General features: G+C 49.8%; 2 protein-coding genes across 3 annotated transcripts in view; one reads left to right on the top strand and one right to left on the bottom strand.

The window, feature by feature from the left end:
- The window catches only part of GGA3 (golgi associated, gamma adaptin ear containing, ARF binding protein 3), a 31,845-nt gene extending 29,211 nt beyond the window's left edge, over window positions 1-2,634 (bottom strand). The window contains exon 1 of one of the 2 annotated variants that reach the window (XM_037913355.2): window positions 2,360-2,634. In XM_037913355.2, coding sequence (XP_037769283.2) covers window positions 2,360-2,561 — 202 coding nt within the window. In that variant the 5' untranslated portion in view covers window positions 2,562-2,634. Of the gene's footprint in view, window positions 1-584 lie in introns of both variants that reach the window. The other variant, XM_043528564.1, reaches the window with a different exon arrangement.
- A 1,455-nt stretch (window positions 2,635-4,089) lies between these two features.
- On the top strand, window positions 4,090-12,010 carry MRPS7 (mitochondrial ribosomal protein S7). Its single transcript, XM_037913362.2, has 5 exons — window positions 4,090-4,327; window positions 7,517-7,708; window positions 8,347-8,410; window positions 10,009-10,176; window positions 11,237-12,010. The coding sequence occupies exons 1-5, from the start codon at window positions 4,251-4,253 to the stop codon at window positions 11,456-11,458; spliced, it is 723 nt and encodes a 240-aa protein (XP_037769290.1). The 5' UTR covers window positions 4,090-4,250; the 3' UTR covers window positions 11,459-12,010.
- The last annotated feature ends 154 nt before the right edge of the window (window positions 12,011-12,164 follow it).

Below are 12,164 nucleotides of genomic sequence, written 5' to 3' on the forward strand. Positions count from 1 at the left end.
ATGACTTCCCATTCCCTCCCACAAAGAAATAATAATGGTGTGTAGAAGGGCATTATAAAGGAACACACAGAGCTCCTCACATGGAGGGGAAGGGGGAGCACACAGAGCATTTAGTATGGGAGGGCAGAATGGGGGAAGGGGACATAAAGACCATGGAAATTGGAGGGCCCACAGAACCCCTGCTATAGTGGAGAAAAATGGGGGACAATGGTCTGGGGGGAGGATGGACAGACAGAGCCCCTGACATGTGGCTGAGGGGGCAATGAGTGGGGACACAGAGCTTCTGTCACTGGAGAAGAAGAGGGCCCCAGTCATCGGGGCAGAGGGAGCACAGGAATCTCTGGCATAGGAAGAATGAGGGAGTATGGGGACACACACAGAGCTCCTGGCAAGAGGGGGTTGCAGAGAGTCCCTGAAATAGAGGGGGGTGGGAAAGCAGCACACAGGGACCCTGTGGAAGGGAATGGAGGAATGCAAGGAGCTCGGCTTACAAAAGCTACAAAGTGTGTGGCCACCTAGTACAGTATACTTTGCATATGAGAATCCAAACCACAGGAAAATTTAGAGAAGAAGTGAATACTGACCTTTTATAGCCAAAGAACTGATAGTTTGGAGGAGGTGGGGAATGAGTAAAGAATTTCCCTGGTTCACAAATGAATCACCAAATAACAGGCCAGACCTGCTGTTGTGGCCACTGCAATTGCAGCTCTGGATTTCTGCTTCACTCATGCAGTCACGATGAGCACACTGAACACTCAGTTGGACAAGTTATTGGTGGGGATATTTTTGAGAGGAGAATCATTCCTCCAGTGTGAATACATAACAACCCGTCTCCCCTTCCGCCCCAGCTCTAGCAGAGAGCCAGTCTACAGAGTAAGTTCCTCCTTGGCATTACCCCATAAGCAGGCAATCCCCTTTAGCAACAGGGATGGGCTACACAGTTGAGCGGAGGAGCAACAGGAAGTCAGTGGCAGGAAAGGGACAGGGAGTGAGTGACAGGGAGGCAGACAGAGAATGGGAAAGAAAGCCAGGCAGTGAGAGAGAGAACAAGCCAAAACTGAGTGGGGCGAGTAGGTGGAGATAGCCAGCAGGCACTGGGAGAAGAGGGGACAGGCACAAGACAGGTCAAGTACATACTCAGAAATGATCAGACTTTCAATTTAAAAGCAATGAGGAAAGACTGTGCATGACTCTAGGTGGGGGCTGGAAAGGGGAAAAGGCAGCAGAGACAGCATCAGGCTATTAGATAACCTGACAGGGACTCAGAAATGGGCAGTAAGGACAAACAGACTCATGGGATAAAACCCCAAATGCACTGGAAAGCCCTATTCCAGGCAGATGCTTGGTACATTGTTTATAAAACAGCTAGTATAATAATAATTGCATACATAATCATTTCCCTTTGCGAGAGACCAGAAGGCTCTGTCCATCTACACACAGAGAAAACACCTCTATAGTCCATCATGCTGCTAAGAGTATTTTTTCATGTGAGCTGGTGGAGGTGACAGAAAGTGGGTAGAGGGGACATGGGCACAGAAGGGGAGAGGGAACTGGATATGGAGTGGGAGGGCATGGAGTGGGCAGGGGAGCATTTGGCAGAGGGGGAGACATAAGCAGAGAAGCAGGGAATGATGGATATGGGGGCAACAAGGGCATGGACAGGACGGGGGGGGACACGGGGGCTTGGACAGGATGGGGGACACGGACCAGGGGACACGGGGGCATGGACAGGACAGGGGGACACGGACTGGGGGACACAGGGGCATGGATTGGACAGGGGGACATAGGAGCATGGACAGGACGGGGGGGATACGGGGGCTTGGACAGGATGGGGGACACGGACCGGGGGACACGGGGGCATGGACAGGACAGGGGGACACAGGGACATGGATCGGACGGAGAGACACAGACAGGGGGACACAGGGGCATGGACAGGACGGGGGGGACACGGTCAGGGGGACACGGGGGTATGGATTGGACAGGGGGACACAGGAGCATGGACAGGATGGGGGGACACATGGATAGGATGGGATGGGGGGACACGGACAGGGGGACACAGGGGCATGGCTGGGGCAGTGGGTGGCAGACAGGGAGACACAGGGATGAAGGGGTACCGATGAGGCGGAGGGCTGTAGACAGGTCACCGACGGGGTAGAGTGGGGACTGGACAGGGGGACATGAGCTCCGAGAGCAGCAGTAAGGTGGGCACAGAGGCATGGAGGGGGCGGAGAGCAGCAGAAGAGGGGCACGGAGGGGACATGGCCAGGGAGGGCGGCAGACGGGGAGCGCAGGCGGGTGCTGAGGGGACAGGGGCTGGGGACCGCGGTCGGGGGACGGGAAGGGGACGGGGGTCACTCACTGAGCCAGGACTCCAGACTCTCCCCTTCCGCCTCCGCCATGTTGCCGGCCGGGCCTGAGACTCCGCCCCAGCCGCGCGAGAGCCGGGCCGGGCCGGGCTGGGGGAGGGGCGCAGGGGGGGGCGGGGCGGCAGTTCTGTGGGGCAGAGGAGCCTGCAGAGTGGGGGACTGGCCCCCTCTAGTGCTGTTCTCAGAGGGCTTCATGAGCCTCCCGCAGCAGGCTGGGGGTATTCTAACTCCCAAGAACAAATGGCTAGTAAAAGCCCCCTCAACTCCTCGCCCCAGTGGGACTGGGGCTCAGACATCCCTGATCACTGAGTGCGCACAGCGCCCCAGGCTGAGCCGGGGCTGTTCTGATTTACTCACAGTACCCAGGAGCTCCCTCTACGACAGGCCCCAAAGTGTGGCGGAGGTTTTGCCATGCCAGGGTGCGTGCCCCATTGCAGCGGAGCTGACCCCTGAACTGGGTGGCAGAGCTTTTGGCCAGGGGAGCCGCCCCCAGAACTCAGGCCCCGGGGTCTAGTTTCGCCTGGGTTCTCTTATCCACAACACTAGCCTAAACGGACAGTACGCAGCTATGTCTGAAGTGGAGCCCAGAGCCCCTTATGTGGCTTGGTTTTATTTATTTTGTCAACCTTAACTAGCAAACTGAGGCCCGTTCCTGGCAAATAGGTCCGCGTCGGTGGACTCTGCACCTGTATGGCTCCAGTTGCAGGACCAGAGCCTGAGTTGCTCCCCAATTTTGGCTCAAAATCCAGTGGATGGAAACTCCATGCATATGGAAAATACATATTTTGGACTTGAAATCTAAACTGTGGTCTGGTACGATGACAGTAATGTAAAAAGTGATCATAAGACAGGCTTACATTTCATCCTACGAGACATCACACCGGACTAAAAGCACAGATACTGGCACTTTGGGTGACATTTTCAAAAAGCCCAAGTGACTCATGGGACTTAGGCTCCTAAATAGTTTTTTGAAAATGAGATTTAAGCTCCTAATTCACTTTGCAAAAAGAAAAGGAGTACTTGTGGCACCTTAGAGACTAACAAATTTATTTGAGCATAAGCTTTCGTGAGAATAATTCACTTTGGTATTTTTGAAAATATTACCCTTTGCTCCTTAATGTGCAGAGCTGGTGCTGAGATATCCTGAGTGCTCCAGTCTGTCTCCACGGAGCACTATGCAGGGGTCAGGGCCCACAGAGATGTCTGCCAATGCTTAGCCTAGGGTTCTCAAACTTCATTGCTCTGCATCCCCCTTCTGACGACAAAGTTACTCCATAACCCCTGGGGAGGGAGTGTGGGGGAGAAATGGAGACTGAGCCCCACTGGCCTGGTAGGGGGAAGAGGGAGCTGCAGCTGGAGCCCTGCCACCCCGGGTGGGGGTGGAACTCAGGATTCAGCTTCAGGCTGGGTCCCAGCAAATCTAATGCTGACCCTGTTGGCCACCCTTTTAAAATGGGGTCCCGACCCACTTTGAGGTCGTGCCCCCCAGTTTGAGAACTGCCGCCAGACCACTGGCTGAGATCAGATGCCAGTATTTGAAAGCTGTAAAGAGGGGGAAACAGAGTCACCGTGCCTGATTCTGATCGCACACGGGGGTAAATCAGGATGCACTCCACCCCAGTCAATGGAGTTGCATTGGAGTAAAACTGCTATGAGAGGAGAATGAGACCCACATTTCACTCTGCTGCAATACACATGACGGGGGGGAGTGACAGAGTGGGGAAAACAAGATCCTGCTACCACAGGAAAGCGGCCTGCCCCTAGTCAGCAGGCCGGCGCGCACCGGCCTGCTCTGCACACGCAAGCGGCTACCCGGCGGGCAAGACACAGCAACGCAGGCTGCGGCCCGGGCAGCCTGACGGGGTCCTGCAGCCCGGATGCAAGATGGCGGCTCCCACGGCGGGGAGGCTTGCGGCGCTGGGCTGTCGGCTGGCCTCTCCCGCGCGGGCCTGGCTGCCCAGGTAAGGAGCAGCCCGGCGGCGGAGGCTGGGCGAGGGCGGCGGGGCGCGGGGCGGCTGGGGCAGTGTCATGCGCGGCTGGAGGGGAGCCGCCGCCGCGCTGGGCTGCTCCCGCTGCCGGGGCAGGTTGTCCGGCAGCCCCGCTAGTCCCTGTTCTCCGGGAGGGGACAGGCCGCTCTCCCTCTCCCCAAGCTTCGGCCCTGCTGCCGGGGGAAGAGCGGGCAGCGCGACCGCCCCCCGACCTGGACATTCAGGGGCGCTGGAACAATTTGTATCGTGGGGGTGCTCGGCCATTGAACCAAACTAAACTCTGTATATCAGAGGTCCCCAGATTGTGGGGCGCGTCCCCCTTAGGTGCAGAGGAACGTGGGGGCGGCGGGGGGCGTGGCTGGGAGCTAGGCCAGTCCCCATGGGGTACCCAGCTCTGCTTCCGGTCTCACGTCCTTTCCTGTCCCAGGGCCCTGGCTGTGGCCCCAGCCTTGGCCCCCTTACTCCCATCTGCGCCCCCCCTCCGGAGCTGCGGCCCTGCTCTGGGCCCGGGGGGGGGGGGGCACAGACAGGGGTAATGTCCAGCACACATGGGGGACATATGTGTAAGGCCAGCCCCGGGCCCTGGGATCCTATGGGGGGAAAGGTTCATTCTAGTGATGCTTAGTAAGGCGATGGCACTTCCTAGCTTCCAAGCTTTGTGCATGCACTAGCTGCTCCTCGCAACACCCCGGGGAGGATGGTAGGTGAGCAAGTGAGTGTGTTCTGGTGGTGTTGCCCCACTGCAGTGTAAGTGCCACTGTAGATTTTGGTCTTTTGAGTTGCCAAATCTCACTTATTATGGATTATTTTAAAATCATTTTTAGAGCATCCACGGAGGATTTTGTTGGGTGTTTCAAGAAAAGGCTTGAAATCTTACTGACATTGACCTGGCTTTGCCTATTATGCCAGTGGAGTGATTTTTCTCAACATTTGCTCTGCTCTCAAAGTCTCTCTGCCCTTCCTCTGTGCTGCCTCTCAGGCCTGGAACCAATCTCCCCTCTCCTCATTCAAATCCCTTCTTGGAGCTTGCTTCTCTTTTAAAGCCCTTCCATTGCTATTCCACCAGTGAAAGATGTGGGCTAGTATAAGATGTATTGTTGCCCCTGTACTGCTAACAACTTTAAAAAAAAGTTTCACTGTTAATGTGGCAGGGGCCTGTGCTTTTGGAGCAGGAGAATCTAAGGTCTAGCCCTACTGTTTCTATGAAGTTCTGAGCAGTCATGGTAGGCTGCACAAAAAACATGTTTGTTTTCCACTCCCTCTTGTGGGTAGCAGTCCCCTTACCATACCCTGTGGTCTGTTCTTTCACTATGTTTTTGGTCTGACTTTAGTCTCCCATCCTGCAACTGGTTTTACACAGGTGGAAATTTGCACCCATGCTGATCCAGTTGCAGGATTGGGATCTTTGATTTCAAAGGGTAACCAGGATCTTTGCTCCCGAGGGTAGGTACCTTGTCTCTGTATTTGTCTGTAAAGCACTGTGCCCTCTAGTGTACCTCTAACAATAAAGTGGCAGACAACTGCAGGATAATTGTGATCGAAGCAATATTACTGAACTGGAGACTCTGATTTGTATGTTAAAGCTCAGGGCTGCCACTTCTGTTTTCTTCCTTGAACTTCAGTTGTATTTTTTGCTATTGCCATTCTTGTATGTACTTTTAATTACTATTATAACATTCACAAGTGGTACCCCACTTTAAATAATGAGCCGGATCCCATTTCCATTGAAGTTAAAAGGGACCAGGATTGGGACCAGAATTTTAAATTCCTCCTAGAATTGAACCCTTTCGCATTTATTATTCTGTGGATTGTACCATGGATACATTATTAATGTTACATTATTTGGAGAGGCTTTGGTGGTAGGATCCAGAGGTAACCGTATTCTTCCTCTGTCCCTCCAAAAACCCCCATAGTTCCCTGTTAACAGTAACTAAAAGGGAAAACATCACCCTATTTAGGACCCCTGAACAAAGTACATCTATATAACTTTTGCTTTTACGGAGGAGCTGTTTATAAGAAATGCTCCCCCCCCCCATATCTGTCAAAAGTATTACGAACATAAGAATGGCCATATTGGGTCAGAACAAAGGTCCATCCAGCCCAGTATCCTGTCTACCGACAGTGGCCAATGCCAGGTGTCCCAGAGGGAGTGAACCTAACAGGTAATGATCAAGTGACCTCTCTCCTGCCATCCATCTCCACTCTCTGACAAACAGAGGCTAGGTACACCATTCTTTGCCCATCCTGGCTAATAGCCATTAATGGACTTAACCTCCATGAATTTATCCAGTTCTCTTTTAAACCCTGTTATAGTCCTAGCCTTCACAACCTCCTCATGCAAGGAGTTCCACAGGTTGACTGTGCGCTGAGTGAAGAAAAACTTCCTTTTATTTGTTTTAAACCTGCTACTCATTTAATTTCATTTGGTGGGCCCTAGTTCTTATATTATGGGAACAAGTAAATAACTTTTCCTTATTCACTTTGTCCACACCACTATTAAAATAACATTACTCTTTAACCAAGATTTGTTTGTATTGGAGCCAGTGAGAGGTGATGGCACTTGGAACCTCACAGTTTCAGGCCTTTAATTTTTTTCAGACTTTAGGGCTTGTGGGATTAGCATCCCTGGTCCCTGCACAGAAAGGGGTTGGCAGCCTCTCAGGAGCCTTCTGTATATCCTCGCGGGGGAGAGGGCACCATTGCTGTTTGGTAGTAGCTCAGGTGAGTGGTTGGCAGAGAGGGAGAGACGCATGCTGCTATCCAGGCGCTATATTCTTGTTGGCTTTATATTAATTATTAACTTTAACATTCAGCAGTTTATGGGTCAGTTTATGGGTGACCAGAAGTTCATTATTTGCCATGTGGACATTTTTAGAACCTATTGATATTGCAGTCTCTTTCAGGAAGGGACTCTATTACAATGTGTTTCTACAGCACCCAGCACAATGGGCCCTGATCCTGACTGGGGCCCCAGAGCAATACTAGAATACAAATCTCGCTAATAAAGGTGGAAGGTGCATATCCCCAGTACCAGTCTCTTTCCCTGTCTGTTCTGAGACTTGTTCCATAACACTGGAGATGGACTTGGTGAGTCAGACTGAGGAATGCTGTATATAATGATGCCAATTTACAGACCCCTTCATCCCATCTTACTCTTTGCAGGCTGACCCAGGTGAGATGGAGCCAGTATGGCCCCAGTTACCTCGAACCAGAAGTGAACAAGGAGGTGTACCGCAAACCCCTGGAGGAGCTGTCTGAGGAGGAGAAAATGCAACAGGAGCTCAAGGCCCTCCAGCTTATAAAAGCTACCCCTTCTAATGTCACCAGCTCTGTGTTCAGTGACCCTACAATCAGGTCAGAAAGCTGTTAACACCAGCTGTCTCCCAAGGATCATGGACAGTTGATCCTGCTCCCACTGAAGTCACTGGGAGTTTTGCCATTGACTTCAATGGGAGCAGGACTGGGTTCATTGCTCAGAAGTGCTGAGCAGCCACAACCCTGGCGGATGGCTCGAGGTCAGCTCCTAATAGGATCATGTCCACAGAATTCTCTCTTCCCCTCTTCAGAATGAGGGCAGCAGATGAGTTGGATGCAGAGGTTTGTTAGTGAGCTCTCTTTACCTGGATAGGGATTTGCTGTTTATATTTGAATAAATAGCTCTTATTATGAAACAACGTAATGGATGGAGTAATTGAGTGCTCTGCTTCTGAGCCCACTACTGCTGAGAAGTAAAGCCATTGCAGTGCCTCCCCGCCCCCAATCAGCCTTTGTCTACCTGGCTGCCCATTGCCTTCCTGTTACTCTGTGTAATCCCTTTATTTTGATTAATCTCTTTCCATGAAAAAGATCCATTGAATAATAGTGGTTAAAGATGAGCACAGCCACCCAAAATCTAGCAGGGATAGGATTTAATCACAGGAACAACATAATTAGGGACCTCTGGTGATGGAACCAAAGTTTCAGTTATATCATGTTTGGTTTTATGCTTGCAGTAAATTCACCAACATGATGATGAAGGGAGGAAACAAAGTGCTGGCCAGATCCATCGTTACACAGGTGAGGGGACTGGACTCTCTCGTGTTTAAATATTACATGCCAAAAAACAGCATTAAAATAAGCTTATTAAACTTGCCAAGGGAATCACTCAGAAATGCCAGAAGTAAGGTTGCCTGTGCAGAGTTTGTCCCCTCTACAATCAAATCGGGTAGCTTTCTCCATACTACCTGGGCTGAGTAGGAGGGTCATTGAGAATACAGGAGAGACATGCTCCCTGCTTTCAGTTCTGATGCCCATCACTGGCACAGACTGCAGCAGCACAGAGCTGCAATTGCAGTGAAAGTCTTACTCAGCCTTGGGATGGAGTATGCCTACTGCAGATGGAATCTAGCTGCTAAGCTCTAGCTAGTATCTACTGAGATTGTGCAAACTGCAGTTTTCTTCAGTGATTTATAAATTGGCCACATTTGGGTGAATTTTCACAGGGATTGCAAAAGGCACATCCCTGACACAAAGACCACCCACCTTCCAAATTTGAAGTCCTTGTTCCAAAGCAAGGGGGCACTAGAGCTTAAAGAAAAGATTGCAAGAATTTTTTAACATGTACAAAATGTTTTTTCCTAGCATTGCTTTCAGAACTGTTCTGGATAAAAATTTCTCCAAAAAATTCATGCTGAGGCAGACACCCAGCATGGAAAATGTCAGCCGAAAGAGTTGAAATTTGGCCAAGTTATAAGCAACTGAAAATAGTGGTTTTATGAGAAGTGTTGGGCAACACTAATAGGTGGATACTTCCTTTCTATAATATTATTACTTAGCACTCTTTATCTGAGGATCTTTAATCTCTTCACAAAGAAGGGGGATATCATTATCCAGTTTTACCGGTGGTAGCTGTGATACAGAAAAGTCAAGTGACTTGCCTAAAATCAGACAAGACAATTGGGGCAAAGCCAGACGTCAGAACCAGGTGTCCTGCCTCTCAGGGTATCCCCAACTCAGTTTACTGAACCAGGCTGCCTCCCTTTGGGCATTAGTTGATGTAGAGCTGAAGTCTAGAAGCCTTCTAATTTCTTCAGTACCGAACTGCCCCAACTTAATGGGCTTCAGGATTCCTGATTTAGGGGGCATCCACTGGTGCTGTAAAGGGCAGTGTGTGTTGCACGGTCAGTATGTGTTGGATGGTGGGTATAAGTTGACCAGAAAATTGGTGAATGCAGCATAATCGTTTGAAATGTAAACTGGTGTAACTGATACGCTGAGGAGGTGGAAGTGCATCTTGGGAAAATCTAATAGGTAGTTGTAAGGTGAGAGAGAGGGCAGTAGTGCTTTATCGCCTCTCTGCTACCCCCCATTTGTTGGTGATCACTGCTACACTTCACACCCACCAACGGGCTGTAAGAGGGAAAACCAGTGAGGACTGGACTCCAGCGAGGGAATGTGTCTGTGTGGAAGTCTGGGGTAAGGAGGTGAAAGGATTGAGTAAAACCTGTAGTTGCTCAAGAGCACTCTCTACTGGCTTACTTAAGGTGTAGCAGGGTGGAATCCTCCATGGTCCAGATTTCTCAAATGAAGGGGAGGGTGTGTCTGAAATTGTCCTGATTCTAACTTCACTCTGTACACTGAGGCGCATGGGCATGTTTCCTTGTGTTTGTATTTAGACCTTAGAAACCATTAAGAGGAAGCAGATTGAGAAATACCATCAAGCCTCTGAGGAGGAGAGGGAGAGCATTGAGTGCAACCCTTACATCATCTTCCATCAGGCACTGAAAAACTGCCAGCCCATCATTGGACTCTGCAACATCCAGAAAGGAGGCAAAACCTACCAGGTAAACAGGAGAGGGAACTGAAGACCAACCCAGGATAGAAAGAATTGGACAGGGGGCAAAACTACCAGTGTCTTTCCCACCCCTCCCAAAACTTGCTTGCATTTCCCTTGGAAGTACCATTTTATTATCATCTGTATTATAATGGCACAATGGGGCTCTGATCTTGGCTGGGGTCTGTAAGTGCTGAGTGCTGTACTTACCCATAATTAGAGAATTCCTGCCGCAAATTGTTTGCAATCTGAATGGATAAAGTGCAGGAGGGGAAACTGAGGTACAGGGAGATGAAGTGACTTGTCCAAGGTGACTCAACATACCAGTAGCAGAGCCAAGAAACCCCCCCAGGTCTCTGGAATCCCAAGCCGATGTCTTATCGGCTAGACCATGCTGCCTCTGTGTAGAAACAGCAGAGTAGTTTAGCCCCTGCAGAAGGCAGGTTAGCAAATAGAAAAGGTTCATATAGATACCTTGTTTTATGTAAAGCCTGGATAAAGGCTGTCTCTTCAGCTTTCCTAATTAGGTAAATGCACCTAGATAACTCATGGGATTGTTAATGAAATATGGAGTGCTTCACCAACCTCCTATCTAGCCAATAAATTACTGCCCTCTGCTGGTTGATCAGAGACCTGCAGGAAATATCTTGGTCAAGTTCCCATAGACAAGAGTCTACATCGCAAAAACCAGTCTGTAAGTGGCAGTCTCTGCAATGAGGCCAAGAACCAAATGGAACTTCCCTCTAGTCCCAACAGGTGGCTACTGCTCTTGGGCAGGTTTGAGGCAAATGCTGCCTGCTGCCAATATGGGAAATTTTGTACTGCTGTGCCTGATCTGTGGATTGATAGAGGCAGACAGTTTGCTGCTGCTGGCGTCAGAGTGGAATGTTTCACCAGTGCTAAACTCACTCATTCTTGGCTAGAGTTAATTTCTTCCCTCCCCCTCAACAGCAATCACTTTCTTTTTAATCACCTGGGAGTGTTAAACAATTGAAAAAAGGTATTTCAACATATGGTCCTATTGCAAGGTTAGGCATTTTTAACCATGTTACTGCTTGAATGTCTGCCAGGTCCCAAGCCCCCTGAAGGACAATCGGAAACGCTTCCTGGCCATGAAGTGGTTAATTACTGAATGCAGGGAACATAAGCATTATCGGACATTCATGCATGAAAAACTATCCCAGGAACTGCTGCAGGCCTTCAACAATGAGGGCCCTGTGATCAAGAGAAAGCATGACATGCACAAGATGGCCGAGGCTAACCGGGCGTATGCCCATTATCGCTGGTGGTAGGGGACCCCCTGAGAGCAAGAGACCTTGCCTTACAACAACAAGAACATTTCGTCACACTCCTATACTTGTGGAGCCCAGACCTGTGAAGAAGTAGCCTCCGTCTACTTTCTGGAGAGATGATGTATAGGGGAGGTTGCCTGCCAGCTTCTGTTAACTGCTTCTAGGCTGGGTCCTTAAGCAGATAAAAATCAAGATGAAAGATGCACCCATAAAAGCCTCATTTCCTTTAGATATTTTTATGAGCAACACTATATAAAATTTCCTCTTTCCTCCATGTACCTGCTTTCTGAGAGCAGGGGAGGGGATGTCTTCAAGTCAGTCTACTCACATGATAAACAAGTTTTTGCTCTTGTTAGCATCCAAGCCAAGGGTGAGCAAGCTGGAATGTACTGTGAATGTTCTTTATGTGTATCAATGCTAGAGACAGAAAAGAGCCCAGTTTGAATTTTAGATTGTTGCAATACTGTCTGTTAGCAGAATCATTGTTTGACTGAGCACATGTGACCTGGATGTTAATGAGAAAATAAAAATGGAACCTCTCTATCATCCTCAGTTTGACTATCACCATATTCTAGTGGTGGCTGTTTGCCTTAGGGTTTTGTACTGATGCCCATCACTCTACCAGAGCAGCAATATTTCTCAGCCCTCCAGCGGGTCAGCCAAAGGAAGGGTTATTCTCTAGGAGATGCCTTCCCACCTACACTCT

The sequence above is a fragment of the Chelonia mydas genome, chromosome 14, assembly GCF_015237465.2.
Source record: "Chelonia mydas isolate rCheMyd1 chromosome 14, rCheMyd1.pri.v2, whole genome shotgun sequence".
NCBI classification, from domain to species: domain Eukaryota; kingdom Metazoa; phylum Chordata; order Testudines; family Cheloniidae; genus Chelonia; species Chelonia mydas.